The 18,611-nt window shown below is 34.6% G+C and overlaps 1 protein-coding gene across 2 annotated transcripts in view; it reads left to right on the forward strand.

The window, feature by feature from the left end:
- LOC149065641 (chitinase domain-containing protein 1) overlaps positions 1-18,611 on the forward strand; it is a 73,661-nt gene that overhangs the window by 41,004 nt on the left and 14,046 nt on the right. For both annotated transcript variants that reach the window (XM_089253978.1, XM_089253979.1), the window contains 3 exons: positions 4,466-4,564; positions 9,065-9,220; positions 14,169-14,246. In XM_089253978.1, coding sequence (XP_089110104.1) covers positions 4,466-4,564; positions 9,065-9,220; positions 14,169-14,246 — 333 coding nt within the window. The remainder of the gene's footprint in view (positions 1-4,465; positions 4,565-9,064; positions 9,221-14,168; positions 14,247-18,611) is intronic.

Genomic DNA, 18,611 nt, shown 5'->3' on the forward strand with positions numbered 1-18,611 from the left:
CTTTCAAGGCCAATTCATTGTCAAAGCAGATTATCTTTTTTTCAATAGGGTAATGGCACAAGTAGAGTTAAATATTTTTTTTTTTTTTTTTTTGTAAACTTGAATACCTGGAATTCTGACGGGACTCAATGAAGATTTTGGGAGAGTAAAAGCTTAACTCTGGAAAAAATGTGTAGGTGAACGATGTCACAGAAAAAGAGTAAACTTCTGACTTGCACCAAATATGTTTTGCACGGATTTCGAAACCTTGGGTAGTATCAGCGTCCAATGAATCTCTCTTTCAGAGCACATAGTGATGCAACTGATCAAGCCATTTAAGAACACAGGCAGAAATGCCTCAACCAACACCTCTTTTCACTACACTGAAGCTGGCTCAAATGCTAAAAGTCAAGAAATATGAGCTTAGTCGAGACGATGAGACAAAATCGAAGAGCAATATTATCTCACACAATAAAGATAGTGAAACTACAGTTGTGTGGAACAATGATGCCACAATGGCAATTTATCAAGGAAAGAACGATATAAGTTTTTCATTACTCAGCACGCTTCATCTGGCAGTCGATATTGGAAGTAGTTAGCCCCAAAAAGCTTCCTCACACACACACACACACACACAGAAACTATTTCACACTACAATTCAACAAAGTGTAATGATCGTAGTTGTAGCGATCAAATGCCCAGAAAATATTCGGCATCATAGACGTTTTGTATAACATCCTGGATCTCACTATAAAAATATTCCTGTATTTTGTATAGAGCAGTACAGAAGCCCAGAACTATTTTTTGAAAGCAGTTTAAAATCTTATTGAAGAGCTGCGTTCATCATACGTGTTGCCCTTGCACAAAAGGGAACATTCGTGGGCTCTTGATCATGTAACTGTTCATGAGCGATCAAAATAATAATAATAATAGTAATAAATAAAAATAAACGAGTCTGATATGTCAGGTAACATAAAAATGTGGAAACAAAACTGTTAGTTTTTGCATGGGTTGTGCAGCTTCAACATGTGATGAATGTGCAAGAATATTTAAAAAAAAATTGCTCAACTGCTCATCATAAATTCCATTATCAGTAAGAAATCAATACTCATTTGACAGAATCGTATTATAGACTTTTTCATGCTCAATTTGACATGCTTATTTTACATCTTTGTCATATTATGGGATTACTGAAAAATCTTTTTGGACTAAATGGAGTAAATAATGTATACTAAATCTTATTTTTACTGAATTGCATCATTTTTTTAGCTAATTTTAAAGACCATTTTATATTCATAAACGAATATAATTTTCCATTATGAATATGCAATTAAACAACATTGATTAAGAGTTGGGAGCAACCCAGAAACCAAAAATAAATATCCTGTTTTCGCTATGAAACACTGTTTTTTCAAAGTTTGGGTCAATTTGACCCAGTCTGCGGTTCTAGGTATACCGAAAGTGCCATGGTTCTAGTGTTAAGCAGATCCACTGCATGGTTTCAGGGGCGATGCAGTGAATATCTGCGATGAATGGGGTGCGAATGGACAATGATGAATGTAGGAGCATTATTTTATTGTTAATTATTATTACCCGTGCTAGACAGTTTCGGTGCCTCTTTGGCGTATAAGCTGCACCAGGAAAATAATCCTGAAAATTCACTGCTGTTTTCCCAGCCGGGTGAAATGCATCAAAAATCATGGTTTTGACTGCGAATCATTCAGTTCACTTACACTCATAATTTGAAATTTTGCATAAAAACGTTTTTCTAATTTTTATTGAAATTTTTTTAATTTTTCTCTTTCACCCCTGATTTGGTGCTGTGTGCGTTCGCATAGGCTACACAGCTTAGAGCCACCCTTTTGTGGTTTGATCTAGACCAGTGTTTCTCAAAGTGGGTAATATCGTCCCCTGGTGAGCAATTGAATGGTCCAGGGTGGGTGATAGAAGCTGTTATTTAACACAGAATTCTATGGGTTCACTTGAGTTGGGGGGGTGGCATGAGAGAAAAAAAATCTGATGAAGGGAGCGATGGAACAAAAAGTTTCGGAAACTAGACCTCTAGAACAGTGTTTCCTAAAGTGGGCAATATCGCCCGATGAGCGATGGAATGGTCTAGTGGGGTGATTGATAGAATCTACGAGGATAACATAGAGTCCTATGCGTTCGCTTGAGTCGGGGGGACGAGAGAGAGAAATTTTTTCTCTCTCATCCCCTCTCATTTCTCTCTCAATACAGAAGGGGGGCGATAGAACAAAAAGTTTGGGAAACTATGCTCTAGAATATAGGTATAAAAACACCTTAGTTCCATCTATCGTAAAAGTAAAACAAATGCTTATGTGCAGATGTAGATTATAACTCAAAAGTAAATCAAAGAAAAGGTACCAATGACCGTGGTTCACCAAAAATAAGGTACCTGTGAGCATAGGTGCCGGAACCTAGGGGCTGAGGCCATTTGAGCCTCTCGCCCCAATAATATCTGAAAAAACAATGCAATGCACCTTCCCTTTCCTGTGTACGTGCTTGAGTCTCGTATATACAAGATGACTAGCAACTTTCAGCCCCCCTTTCCAATGTTTTCTTCATGTCAGCGCATGAAATGAGTAATATCAGACATGCTAAGATTCAGTGGTTGCTTTTGAAGCTGGTTTATGAAATCCCAACAAACAGTCGATGGGAAAAAATGTTTTCAAAAGATTTTGAAAAAAATCTAAAAATCTAAGTGTGTCTTTTTGGGAAATATAAAATAAAACTTCCACAGGTGTTCCAAAAAGAAAACCCAGGAGATATTGTCAAAGACTTTGCAAGTAGAAAAAATGGGGGGCAAACTTTCAATGCCCATACTTATAAATATTCACATCATAATTCTGCCTTAGATTAGTTACTTCTGAAACATAAAATTTCATTTTTTTTAATTTATTGATTCAATGTAGAGTAATACACTTGTAGGGACCGGAGGGGGAGACGCCAAAACCATTCAAGTGCTTAGGGCCTTCAAGCGTCTTAATCCGGCCTTGGCAGCTGTAATGGATGACATATAGCATCATTCCTAACAAAAACAAATTCCGCAGAGTGGAGGTCCTTGTATACGAAGATGCTCTTGTTACCATGATGAGCAATAGGCACTGGTTTCATTAATGAAACTTTACTTTCTCTAATGTTGAAACTTTACTTTCACTAATGTTGAAACTTTACTTTCACTAATGAAAAATCCCACATTGTTTTTCAAATATCCCTTTTATATTTATTTTTATACAGAAGTTAGATCTGCACAAAAACCTCCCTAATTCTCTTTTTAAAAATTTGGCATGTATGACATATCATAAATCCCCAAAGCAGAATGTTTAGCACTGTTCTGCGACGAGCCCTCAGCTGACTGGAAATGTTCTGCAGTAAAAATCCCCATACATGTAATAGTGTTTTTTTCACTTTTTCTTAAAATTCTTCCGAATTGTTCTGCAGTAGCGCTAATTGTTCTGCGACGTATGTCGCAGATTTTGGCACATTCTGCTTTGGGGGCATAAATAATGGTGAATCCACAAGTAGCATCAGTGGTTGATTTAGTTGAAAATGATGCATACACAGGCACATGTGTATTACACCTGTACCTGGTCAGTAAGGATAGTTGGTAATCGAATAGTAACATTTCCTGCGCCTTTCTATTCCAATGCTAGTCTTATGTAAAACTTTTTACTCTAAAAATTTTTTGATTGAATTTTCTGTCGTGGAGAAATACAAGTCAGGTCAATGAAAACTGATAAACTGATGTTGCTTTTGGTTTAGAATTTGAGTTCAATGGGTGTTTTAGAAGACAAGATCAAAATATATTGTCTCCACTGTGGACAGCAGTTTTTATATTCAAGACGATTGACATTCAGAAGCAAAAGACCCACTATCAGATATTTGCCTACAGTTTCTAAGGGAAACAAGCAACAGTATAAAGAATGAAAACAGTTTCAAAATCAGTAACCAATCTAAAATAACTAATTTTTTGAAAAGAATGATAATAGATTCAAGTTGTTTAGTTTTACTCATTTTTTTTGGGTTTATGCTGCGAAGTCTAAAGTAAATTTTATTTTTAACTTTTTGAGACCTTTTTTCAGGAGTTAATTTATAAATTGTCAATATAGTTTTAATAATTTTTTTAAAATTTCTCAAGCAAGCAGAATCAAACAGGGCTGCGCTACTTATTGCATTTAATTGATTTGTTTAGTGGTGATGCCTTGCTGTGTGTGTATGATAAAATAGTTTTTTCCTGGTTAATGCTTTTTCTTTTTTCCTAAAAATATTTTGAGAAGTCATTGAAGTGAAAGAGTAAATATTATATTTTCTTTTTTTTATTCAATAGCATATCCTGAGAATATATTAATTTCTTGTTTTTTTGACATTTTATAATGTTGTAAAGTATGCTTGTGTGTATGGGAAACATAAAAAAATATTTATCTGTGTAATTTATTGTTTTTTCATGCCTATTTAATTTATCTAGGGGTCATAGTGGCACATTTTTACAACAAGACTTTGAGCGTTTAGTTGATCATGTAACTGCATTTAGTCTCATGACCTATGATTACTCTGAGCCACTACGGTAAGTAAACATAATACAGTAAAACCTTGCATGATGTTACTATAACACAAATTGTCTGTGTAATGATATTCTTTTCCAGTTCTGGCATACTTCTCATAGCCCATACTGTTAGTGTATTCCACCTATAACAATGAACGCTATTTATCAATACTGTTCCTCTGGTCTATTAAGTATTGTTATGTATGAACTCTAGATAAAATAATAATATAGTCCCACCATATTACTGATAATGGTTACCCATAATATGATATGACTTATCTTATTATCATTACCATGCACAGTTGTTAAGGTAAGTGTTATGTTCTGAAACATAATAGGCCAGTTACTGAATTATATGAGTGATCTAAACTTCTACTTGAGTTAATTTTATGCGTTCTTGTGTGGTGATTTGAGTTGAACATACAACTCTTAAAGCTGATAAAACAAAAACAAAAAAAAAACAACTGCAAAGAGATTTCCAAGACATGAAAGGAAAAATTCTATTTTTCCTTACTAAAGTAACAATGCTTATCCTGATTTTGTATTGTTATGAATACAGATAATTATTTTATACCAGTTTGCCATTGAATACTGGTGATCAACATAAAATGCACTAATAAGGAATATCTTTTTCAAATGCCTGTTTCTTTTCATTGTTTAACTCATTTGCATCCGTAAGCAGAATATTCTGTAAATTTTTATTGTCCTTTATCACCAAATGGCGAAGAGTTGGCAAAATGTTGGTTGTTCCTTATCACCAAAATTAGAATAATCCGCTTGTGCCAACAGTCATTTTTCCATAAAAGTGGGATTGTTTCTGAAAGTAAAGAAAAATACCTGGAGGTTGTAATTCAGTTATGTTCTATTAATTCAAATAAGTTCACATACAGTAATTTTGCCTTTTTCTTCACCAGATCCAGCAAACTATGTATTATATGAATATATAGAAACCCGTTTCATTATCAAATTATTCTGATATGGCCTGGAGTGAGTTGAGCTCATCAGATTTATGAAGTGAGTCACAGATTTAGAATCATGATGCAAATGGGTTAAAATCAAAAATAGAGATGGAGGGAGAGAGTCAAAATATGGCAAAGTAGGTATCAATGGAAGATTTTTTCATCTATGCACTTTAGTAGCTGTGGTTTGCTTTAGCAAAACAATTTTTTTTAAATGTTTTTTAAAAGGGCAATAAAGGAGAAAAGAGTGAGAAATACATGGGCAAACAATTTTTTTTACACAAAGCAGTCGGTTATTTGACATAAGAGTGGTCAAAATATAATTTTTTTTCCATTGAAAAATATCATATTTGTTCATTATTATCCAAAATGTTTAATTTGTACCACATTTTTGATTCTTGGGGTATATTCTGATGGTATATCTTTAAATGGTGTAAGATGGCACAAGTGGCTTTTCAAAAAATCCCATGGAAGTGGTCTGAATATAAATTTTCTTCCATATCAAGTATCTTAGTTGCTCAAAGTTATGTACGGTACCAAAATTTCTCATTCTTACTGCACTTTCTAATTTAGGGCTACATTCTGATGCGTTATCTTGAGCAAATTAATGAATGAGAATTGCATCACACATATGTGGTGGTGGTGTATTATCTCACACATTTTTTTTCTTCACAAAGAAGCAGCAACAGTAGTGACTTCACCATTATGCTAAGGCAGGTGGTCTTATAATACAAAAAGACACAATACAGCTGCCCTAAAGGCCAAAGACCAGTGTACTAGTAGTTACATTACTTCACAGACATTTTCATTTTCTTTCCATAAGAAGCAGAAACAATACTGTATGTCACCACCAGGCTTATTATTGAATTTTTTTTTTAAATATTTTCAGCATTAGCCCCAGTTGATCAAGGTTCTACTGTACAGTAATGAGATTTATGAAAAACAATCAGCTATATTGATCATTTTTCTGCACACTAAGGCTAATTAGACCGGGACCTACAACTTATTGCTGATTCCAAACAGCAGGCTTGTTTTTTATACTCATCGAGAGGTTGGTGTGCTAACCCCTTGAGGGGGACTCCCTGCGGTAGCAATTTTTTCTGCGGTCCTGTCGCCGTTTTTGTTGTACCCCTGTGTCAGTAAAGTTTTTTGACGAGGACGAACCAGGTATCGAACTCGCAACACCTCTAAACATCCTTTGGTACTTTAAATGAGTATCTTATTGACCTGGACTACCGTACCCATCAGCTATATACAGAGTGACGATTCTAAAACACTATGCAATAAGAACCACTGGTCAGAATGGTTTGAAAATTTGCATGGACAATTTTCTTTGGGGAAAGAAAAAAGAAACTTAAAAAAATGTATAAGTAGATGATGCTGTATTTGGCCAGCGGTATAATCTATTTTGTGCAGCCACATCATTTCGGCACTTCAACAGCATCAGTGTGTGGATAGCAGGGCTAGACAAATCCCAGGTGCCAGGTCGCTATGGTGACTAGAAAATTGGTTTTGGTGCCTAAAATTTTGTGTGCATTATTGCTAAAATAAAGTGTAAATATGACACTATTTTTTTTTTTTTGATTTTGTAATAATGTCTACCAACATGGGAATGGATCATAAAGCCCTGAAGAAGTTTAAAAACAAACATTATTCAGGACTGTTTTTCTTAAGAAAAACATGTTTCACTCCTAACAAATTTGGCTAGCATCTAAATTTTTTTCGATTTCTCCAGCCCTGGTGGTTAGCACATTTTTCATCAAGTTGCGCATCGCAACACCAGTGAAGCAGCTGCTGAAGAACCATTTCAACAATAACAAAATGACATGACTCCTGGCCGCCATGGTCACCTGACAGATGAATGCTACTATAATCCTTACAACTTTTGGCTTTGGGAATACTCCAAAGTGTTATATGCAGTGGTCAGATTGCAAAATTTGGTGAATTGAAATCACATCTACATCATTACCATGGCTTACTCTGGTCTGTTATTGAACAGATATTTTTACGTTTTCACCTCACAGCCAGAACACAGTGGACATAGGCGGAGATAGACTTGGAAGTCTGGGGGGGGGGGCAAGGTCATTATTGCTAGGGGGGCATGATGATAATGATGTCAATTTTCGTATACATATATACATTAGATCAGTCGACTCCACCTTTGATGCTGGGGGGGGGCATGAATTATATGAAATCGTGCCATACTATTGAAAGTAAAACTAGAGAAAACATCTTTATTATAGGATTAATAAGAATTCTCAAACAAAGAAATAAATCCTTGAGTTAGGCTATAAAATAATTAAATTGAAAAAGTTAGTTTTTATTGAAAGGTAAGAAATATTTATAGATTAATTAATATGGAATTGTGTTAATGACATTAGTAAATATTGTATCATCAGAAGTTTGAATGATTTTCCAGAAATTTTATTGGTTTTAATATAAATGCTGTTGAAACAAAAAAAAAAACCCGGTTCAAACCAAAAAAACTAGTTTAAGCCAAAAAAACAGTTTTTTTACCAACCTTGAAAGCAATGTAGTTCAACTTGAAATGATGATGAGGTATTGTATTTTGACCTGAAATAATTTGCTAATAGAGAGCTACAGCTACGCAACTTGAGGGTATATGGTATAGAGGGGGATAATGGTGTAGTAAAATGACTACGTCTGACAAAATGCAATGAACAGCAGTGCTTAAAATAATAATTAGGAAAGATATAAAGCTTAAAATTTACATATATTCCCTCAGATCCAAAAAAATGTCAATTAAAATTTGTTCCTTTCCCTGTTACAAAGAAAATTTCTTTCATTAAAATGAGCAAGGTGCAAATTTTACTAATTGATTTTTTTTTATTGGGGGTTGTGTACAATTTAAAATTTTTACATCTTCCCTTCTATACCAAATTATTATTCTATGCATTGCTGTTTGTTGCACCTTATAAGGCATAGTCATTTTTCAATACTTTTATCTAAGTTGCATAGCTGTTATTTCAGGTCAAATGCATTCTGTATAGCAGTGATTCCATTCCCAAAGAATGTGCTATGAGATTGGTTGAGTGACACAATATATTTTTGGATTTAAAATTCTATTAAATATAGTGATAGGGCTGTGATTCCCAATAAGTGTGTCATGGCACTTCAGGGGTTGGTTAGTGTACTGGCAATATATAGTCCTTTGGCACGTTTTTACAAGACTAGGTAGGGTGCTGCAAGAAATTTGGAGGTGCAGCAAAAATTTTGGGAATTCCTGTTCTATATAGTGATACATTTGCTTTCATGAAAGTTATTCTTAAATTTGAAAATTCATTATCCATATACTACCATTATAGAGTTTGAATATTGTTTATATCAAAATTTGTGTTAAATTTTTAATACTCTTCAATCAATGCTTGTTTTCTAAACTTTTGATTTTCATTTACCAAGACATTTTTTCATCACAATAGTCAATTTATGATAATTATGAAGGCGGGTATGTCCAATTTAGACATTTGAAATTTATGTGCTTGTAAATTCAATTAAAATTTGATAAGTGTGCAGTTGGTTTTAATGGATTTTCTATTCTTAGACCTGGGCCGAATAGTCCTTTGCCATGGCTTTTAAAATGTGTGGAGCTGTTGGTACCTGATAATAATAATCCAAAGAGGAAAAAGTTACTCTTGGGTTTGAATTTTTATGGAAATGATTATAGTGAACTATCTGCAAAACCTATTATTGGAACAGAGTAAGTACTTCAAATAATCACTACATAATGCACTATTAACCTCTTCTGCACCAGGCAAGCCATATCTGTTACTGTCCAGGGAACTAGATTAACTAGCTGAATATTTGGTTTGTAAAAATATTTATTTATTATAATCATTTCAATTCAGGGTAATATGATAAGCATTATGGGGAAATAGAGGTAATTTAACATTACGTAGCAAAGTATTTCAATTACATATGTCAATCACTTAATGCAGTATACTCACATTTATGCTTTGCCATAAAATGTTCAATGCTACAAAATACTGGATTGCCTGGGCAACTCACACGACCAGATGACAGATGTAGCATGTAGTATGCTACACTACCACAACAATGCTGACTTGGTTTGTTGTGTAATTTTCTTCTGCCGTTCACATGTATGTCCGTGGTATTAATGCCAACAAATACCAAGATATGCACATACCTCCCTGGTACAGAAGAGATTAATACAAATACAAAAATTATGAGGCCAAAAATCTATTAAGGTGGCTGATATATAAAAAAAACTACCTATAAAAAGAAATAACATATTTTTTGGCCTATTTGATGTGACATCTATGTTAAATTTTTTTAAACACAATCTCTAAGAAATCATCCATGAACATTATGGTATAATATACAAATATCAACTATGTGAATTGAATTTCAAGTTCAGATTTGATTTCGTGCACCAAGCAATCATTTTCTGACAAATATTTGTTTTTAAAATATTACCAACAGTAATTACAAGTTGGATAAAAACAAAGAGGGAGAAGAGGGAATATTTAATTGGTTTTTCAACCTCTCTTTCAACATTATAAGGGGCATCAAAATGCATGCTTGCTGCAACTGACCTGGTACCTGGTTGTGGCCCCCCCCCTAATATCATGAAAGTTTAATTTTATTCAGGAAAGGCATGGCACATATGCTTGAAGGGGGGAATTAACCATTTTACATACAGGTTTTTGGCAGCAAATTTGATGGTGCAGTTAAAGCACCAGTGACACATCTCAAACACTGGTATTATTGTCAACATTTAGTAAATAAAGAAAATAAAGTTGAGTGGAGCAGGTTATACCTTTCTTTCCCCCCTCTCCTAGCCACCATTCCCCTATATATGCGATACATTATATTTTTTTTACTTGTCAAACCATATTAAGAAAGGAAAGAAAAAATAATGCTGAGGTAAGGGGGGAAAAATTGAATTCTGTTCATAGGGAGTCTCATTAAAAAGTCTCAAAAAGGGAAAGAGCTCAAACATAGTTTGTCTGTCTACTCTAAACCGAGATATTTTACCCCCATATGGGATGAGGTTATCCCTTTGACTACTGACTGTACTTTAAAGTGCCACTTTCTTTTTAACTCATGCAACATTTCTCGCATATGTTGTTTGATATTAGTATTTTAAAGTATGAAGGATGTATACAGGGTTTGTACGGTCCTTACAAACTCCTTAAAAAGTCCTAACTTTTCATTTCCCTCTGAAAGGGCCCTTATAACTCCTTACTTCCTGGCACTCCTGAAAAAGTCCTTATTTTTTTTCTGAAACGATAGTGATGAATATCATTGCCTAGAAAAATAAGAGGAAGCTTTTTCCAAGTATAAAGAGGGAGAAAAGAGAAAAAAATCCTTCTTTTTTTGTAATAAATAAGAAACCTCAAAGCAGGGGGGGTTAGAACATCCAATGATTGTGTATACCAGTGTTTCCCAAAGTGGGCGATGGAATGGCCCAGAGGGGCAATAGAAACTACAGATTTAACATAGGATCCTATGGTATCACTTGAGTGGGGGGAGGGGGGGAGCGATGAGAGAAAAAATTTCTAATGAAGGGGGAGATGGAACAAAAAATTTGGAAAACCATGGTGTATGGATGGATTTTATCTTATTTAGTACAATTTCAGCAAATTAATATGATCATACGCTTTTGCTTCTAAAAATATGATTTTTTACCAAATCACTAATATTGATATTTTTTGCCTATGTCGCAAACTGGTCAGCATTAGAAATCAATGGTTGATCGACATCACTCCGCGGAACCAGTAGCCGAAAATTTCACAGCGGTGAGAAAAAGTGGAACACCACTGGGAGTTTTCGCAGTAGTTTTACTGGTGCTGCTTATGCGCCAAAACGATGTCTCTGACTGTATTACATAGCATACCCCTCAATCCTATAGCATCCGTTTGATGGATCAATATTTTTCCAAAATTGCATGCCATCCTAACCTTGTATACTTTCATGAATTATATAGCATCTTATTTTTTTAATTCATGCCGAATTTTCTAAATGAACTTGTGTGCCAAAAATTGGTACAAGATTTGCAATAATAGACCATTATTTTCTGATATTTCAGTATCATAAAAAAGTTTTTATGTCTGAAATTTATATTTTATTTTGAGTTATTCAAGGTCGGGAATTTTCAGGATTTTGACGAAAAATAATATTACGCACACTTTATATAGTTCTATTAATATTGATTATTCAGGTGACTACAATGTCTTATTTTGAGTGAGCAAAATCATTTATTTCATTTTAGATAAAACATTACGGTAGTGCAAAGATGTCAAAAGATAGGCACAAGCAAACGATTGTTTTGTAACTGAGCTATTCTCTTCCTGAGAATGTTTTTTTTTTTTCAAATTAAACCCTACCTTCTTTTCTCATGCAGCAATTACTTTTTCTGATTGTAATTACATAACTTCCTAATCAATCTTTAGTACGGGGTCCCCGCAAACCCACTTTTTTTCCCTTAAATTAGAAAACAGGCTGTATTTACACTTTTTATAGATAGAGTAGGATTTTTTCTTCAGAGGTTGGCAGGTCTGATTGTGTGTGTGGGGGTCATTAACAATCTAATCATTTCGGGGGCCCTGGAAGAATCTCATTTTTTTTTGCACACTTAAAAATTTGCAACAGCAGAAGTCAGAGATAAATCCAGTCTGGGGCTCCCGTTAAAAATCTGCGAATTGGGTCACAGGTTTTCGGCAAACACCGTCGTAACCACTTGACTGGTTAAGAGGATGCTAAATCCGGGGTGAATGGGTAAAAAAAATTCCATTGGAAAAAAAAACCAAATTGTCGGCTGTGGAGGGGCGCAAAATCCGAAATGAAGGGCTGAAAAAATTTTTTTGTTAGGAATTGTTTGAATAAATTGTGAGGGAGGGGCATGACCTTCTAAGGGTAGGGCTGACAGGGCTCCAGCTTGAGGCCCGGGACTAAATCCTTTTAACTTTTCTTTTTTCACTCTATAAATTAACTGTAGAAGGGGCCCCTAGGGAAAATCGGGCATGGGTCCCACGAAAGATTCCCTGACGCAGGAGGTAGGGCTATGGAGGGAGCAATAGGTAGGAGGCGCAAAAAATATGTCCCACACAGGTACAGATTTTGTCTTGAGCCGCCCAGATAGCATTCTTGTTTCTGGTATTACGATCAGAGGTCTTGTCTATTTTCTCAATGCTTCCGTTGTCGACGTATAGTATGACTCAAAAGCATGATGTCGTGAATCTTTACTGTGTTAAATTTTGTTGTCTTAAGTAAAGTCTATGCTGCCGCCCCTTACAACCTGCCGCCCGGGTGCGTCGCACCCCTTGCACCCTCGCTTAAGCTGCCCCTGTCCCAATACATTATCACAGCAATGTAGTTTTAAAAAATTAAATTTCGTGGGTATTTTTCCTCATGTATGATTTGGTCTCTTGGAGTTTGTTATAACTGAATTCGACTTTATTTCTTTTCAGCAGAGGCAATGGATTGGCACCCCTTTCAAAATTCATAAAAAATACCCCAGAGCAATTCTCTTCTCTTATTCTCTCTTCGATTTTTATAAATATATTCCCCATCAGACCACTCAGTGCTGGCTGAAGATAGCTTTGTGCTAAACTAGATGGTTATCCGTCTGTAATTGTATGAAAACGATGGGTTTTTTACAAGCTTTCATTATTCACCCATCTACTTCTTGTATTACATTTACTACGAGCACTCAAAAGAATGTCAATGAACGGTCAACAAATCTTTGTCTCCTTTCTTTATGGCAGCCCTCTTTGAATAAAAAGTCTGAACACACACAATTTTCTGTCTTTACAATTACTCCATTTTGCTTAAACCTCTTCTATAGTTTGTGTCAGGGCCTACTGTCACCCCCAAGTCGTAAATCACCGAGATTACATGAACCATTTTTTTTATTTCCTTCCTCATGTTAATGTTACTTGAATGGGGAAAAATTACAAAAAAGATATTCTATGCATTTTGTTTGAAATTAAATTTTTTTAGTCAGAGTGACTAAAAAAAATTTAATGTCACAAATTTCTTCATGGCCCCCCGTATCAGTAGCCGTGGCTCCCCTTTTGCAAGATTTTCATCCGTGGCCCCCCTGGAATCCTGGAATATCCTAGGGTCCCCTGTTGAGAACCACTGCTCTAAATGGTTCAAGAGAGCGTGTACAGAGGTAGCAAATGTGAACATCCCTACTTGCTGTAAAAACAGTTTTTTGCAATTTCCCTTTAGACACTTTCTCAGCACACACATTTACCCTTCAATTACTTCATTTGATCATAATGTGGTAGATAAAGGGTTAATGATTTATGATCCATTCTAACCACCCTCTTCAAAGTTTTAAACATTTCAATCATTGTCGCCCCTATACTTGCAATCTCAGTGCCATCTATTCAACTTTTATGTAAAAGTTTACATATCTACTTCATCACAAAATTTATCTACAGTTGTAGCTTTTTTGATCACCTAATGTAAATAAACGATTGCACTTAAAGACTTTATATTGATATTATTTTTAAATTCATTTGATCAGTAATAGTAAATGTAATATCATTTCATTTGATCATATGTTTGTTATGATAATGCTGTTTTGAGAGGGCATTTTTCTCTTTTCAGTCTTTCGTGTGCTTTAACTATGTGAATCAATTAATAATTTTTCACAGAGCTTTTGTCTGTTTTAGGTACATATCTATCCTGGAAAAATTTAAACCTAAGTTTAGCTTTGATAACTCAACCGGGGAGCACTATTTCACATATCAGTAAGTATAAGAAAAACTTTTTAAGATCATGCAATCAAATTAAATTGAAAAAAATTAACCAAGAGTCAAAATATGAGAAACTTAGAGTTTAATGGGAATGAATATTTTAAGAAGTTATAAATTGTAAAAAAAAAATTTTTCAAAGATTTATAGATGGGGTATAGATGTGCAAGTATTAGAATATGTACATTAACATGCTTTACCCAAATAACACATTCTTTTCGACACATTACACTTACTACCTCACAATTAAGTCCTAATCATCCACAATCACATTTTTGCATACACTTTGGAAATCTCTACGGCATACCAACTTGGTTTATAACCCCATCCATGTCGTCAAAGACCAAAGACATTAACAGTTGACTACAGAGAATCTATAAATGTTCCTAATTCGAAAACATTCTCATGACATTTTTTTTTGTAATTCAACTTATCATTTTGATGGATTTGCCTTCCTCAGCAAATCAGAAGAGTTGTCCCTCAGACAAAGAAGTCAGATGTGTTGTACAAGAGAGATGATTACAGACACTCACTCACCAATCAAAAGGTCATGTAGTTTTTTAGAGTGCAAAAGGGACTAATTAAAGAGTTAATTTATAATATAATATAAATTAATAATACAATAAATAGTTAATAATATACAACCCTTACTAAACGATACCGGTGCCTCCTTGTCGAAACAGTTGATTGATGGTGTATTAATAACTCATGGTTCATCTTATCCATCCCGTTAAAAATTTTAAACACTTCAATCATATCCCCCCCCCCCCCATCACCTGCATTTCTCCAATGTAAACATATTCAAGAAATCAAGTCTTTCTTCATAGTTTAATCCTTGTGTGGCAACAAGAGCATGCGTAGCTCTTCTCGACACCCCTTTCAACCAAGTCTATGTCCCTCTGTGGGTATGGTCTCCAAAACCTTACAGCATACTCCAGTGCAGGACAAACTAAGCCTAGAAAAAGTGGAAGAATGACTTTAGGAGAATGCAAAGAGACCTTTTTGAGAATTTGCTTTTCTGACCATTGGTGAACAATGTTCGGAAACCTTAGCTGCCAATGTTATCTGCCAACCTTGATTCACCTTCCTTTTTACTATCCCTTATTGCTTTCTTCAGTGCTCTTTTTCAGTAAATGATGACAGGTTACCTCTTCCACTTTTGTATTCTCTAAATGCCCTTCTCGTTTCAACATAAAGGTTACGCATGTTATACGTGAACCTAGGGTTTCCGGGAGGGAATTCCCTCCTCACCCCCATTCTCAGGAATTTTTTAGGATTTCCCGTCCCCGAAATCACGAGAACAATTCCTCAGAATTCAGGAAAAACATTATTGCAACACAGTAATACTTGGAATGAAATATAAAAAAAAAAGGGAATTATTCGTTGAAAAATTAATTAATTTTCTCTAGCATTGCTTGAAAAGAAATAAGAGGACAGAAAGATACATGGGAGGCGGGTAAGAGGCTCCCAGTTATAAAAACTGTATAAGTAACCTTGTGCCTACTGTAAAATCCTAATACTAAGAGAATTATACAAAGAGCCTAAAGCCAAAAAAAAGTCCCTCTTCCATTTTATGACCCTGTTTGGGGAATACCACTGATGAACACGAGATAAGATCTGAAAAGAAGCATTGCACTTAGAAAGCACATAGCAGGTTATTGCCTTTCATGATTTCTTCGATTAATTTTACTTTCCCATCCACATCACAATGACAGGCTATTTAGCAATTGTAAGTAGATAGGCCAAAAAAAAAAAACAGGAGGATTCCCAGGAGCTATACATTATGTGGCACTGATATAACAATACCCTGTTTTTTAAGCGATCATCAAGAATAAAGATCAGTACCTGATGAAAATGTGTACAGCTAGACAAGGGTGTGAAGCAACACTCCCAGTTTGGGGAGGAAGAATAATTAAAGTGGGGTGACTCTCTTGACGGCTTTTTAAATGCCGAAAACACTATTATATAAGTGGAAGAATAATTTGTTCACACAGTTGTACTACAACTCTCAAACGTTTGTAAAGAGAAGGGGGGGAGGGAGGGTGCTGTCTATAATTGAGGGGATATTCTGGAGAAAGCTACACTTTTTAAGGTGGCTAGCCAATGGTCACAAATCATCACTGTCAATTTTTTTTCACCATGACTTGTGATTGCATGGAAAAGGAGAGGCTAATAGTCCATGGGTGAATATGATGCAAGATGAAAATCAAAGATTCAAAAATGAAATCTAGAGAAATTCTCCAATTGTTATTTTGTGCGAAAAAAGTATGAATAATTATTTTTATCAAAGGGATGTGCAAAATTTGATCAGCATAGTTATGAAAATTACAGTGGCAAGCATATGTGGAATTAATGCTATAGAAAGGGTAAGATCTCTCTGTATCATGTCACAAAAGAGAAATTTTACAGGAGAGTCATTTAAAGAATTTTTTTAGTACAGTATGTCTCTCTATTAAGCTTGTTTGTTTTAATATATAGGGTGTTTCAAAAAAGAATCATCCTATTTAAAAAAATCATAACTATTTAGCTTTTAATCCATTTTGATCAAATAATATATGGGTAAAAAGAGGGAAATCTTGAGTTTCACGTAGTTGCAGACAAGTAGCGCTAATGCTGTTCCTTCAACCACTTGAAAAACAAATGCTTGAAAACTGGCTTTTCCCACAGTTAAAAACCGATTCGACTTCATTTTCAGTAGGACGGCACCATCACACTGGAGATTGGATGTTTGAGAATTTTTGAACAATAGCATTTCTAAATGATGGATTGGCCATACAGGACCTGACGATTCAGTTAAACATCACTGGCCTCCAAGATCACTGGACCTCACAGTGTGCAATTTCTTCTTGTGGGGGCGGGGGTTTATAAAAGACTATGAATCACCCTTCCAGCTACATTAGCCGAAAGATACGCATAACAGCAGCTGTAGAAGCAGTGAATGCAAACATGCTCACAAAAATTTGGGACAAATTTGACTACCATATAGACATATGTCTTGCATCCCAAGGTGGGCATATTGAGCACCTTTATATTGGTTTGTAAAAAACTTTGATTAGCCATGTAATATAAAATTAAACTTAAGTGTCTATGTTCAATATTTTTCGTAATATATGCATTTCAAATTGGGTGATTCTTTTTTAAATACCCTGAATATCTGTTATTTATTGAAAAAGGATTTAGTACCCCATACTTAGGTGTAATGTGACGAAAGCACTGTAAATTAATAGCGTTATCTCAATATTGCTGAAAATGGACATAGTGCCTTTTACCTGTGGTATAAAGATTTAGAACATTCAAAATGAGGAAAATTAAAAAAAAAGGTAAAATGTCATTTGATAACTAGGAAAATTAGAGAAAATTCTCTCCCGAAGTTTTAAATTAATAACCTAAAAAAACATTTTGAATCAATAGAAGTTGATTTAGGTATCCGACTATGTTTAAAACCTCATTTTGGAAGAAAATATTGTTTTTCCCATTTTTTATGAAAGCCCCATTTTTTGTGATTTTAAACCAGGCCTAATTTTATTCATATGATGCTTAGAACCGAAGTTACGTCCACTTTAGAGTTACGTTTTTACATCAAGTAATCTGTGAATGAAAATTTTAAAGGCGTTTTATGAAGAATGCTATTTTTGACATTTTACTTGAGTTTGAAACATGATTGCTAAAAATTTATTGACTGTATCGTTACGAAATTTTAATATTTTATACTTTGATATTTATTATTAAGATGTCATGAATCAAAATCTAAGGTACAACAAATGTATTTGTCTAATTGCAGTGTTTTATTTACACGATAATTTTAGTGACATTTCAAAAAATTCCTACGTATATCAGTTAAGTGAAATGGCACTTTTGCAAAAATTCGGGATTCAAGTCGGAGTGAAAACGCTGTGTAGTTGAAGTTATGTGGTGCATAAATGAATTATTTTAACACTAAAAATTATAGAGAATAATTGAGCCTAAAAATAAATGTATTTTTCTGTGAGTGATTTCTCAAATAAGTGATTTTTCCAGAATTCTTAGAAAATATGATTTCCCATTCCCAAAGGTTCCAACATGTCTGGAATTTGGAAACCATACGTGAACCAGAGGGGGTGCGATGAACAAACTTACTTTTTATGAACTTAGGGTATGACATCATGGGAAAACAGAGTAGAGTTTTGCTCTGAATTCTTCCCACTGATGTACCACACCCACTGATACCAACCAGTCTTTTAAAATTAACCCTAGCTAACCTTTCCTTTGAAGTTAATGATCACTAGAAGAAAAGTTGTCTCTAACCAAAACATGTTCAACAAGATCATTAGAACTAGTGAGAATCAAATCCAAAACAGAAGATCCCTAGTAGCTTCTGATACC

The sequence above is a fragment of the Pholcus phalangioides genome, unplaced genomic scaffold (genome assembly GCF_987345545.1).
Source record: "Pholcus phalangioides strain wild (caught in Gottingen) unplaced genomic scaffold, Ppha-v1.0 ptg000039l_1, whole genome shotgun sequence".
Taxonomy (NCBI): Eukaryota; Metazoa; Arthropoda; class Arachnida; order Araneae; family Pholcidae; genus Pholcus; species Pholcus phalangioides.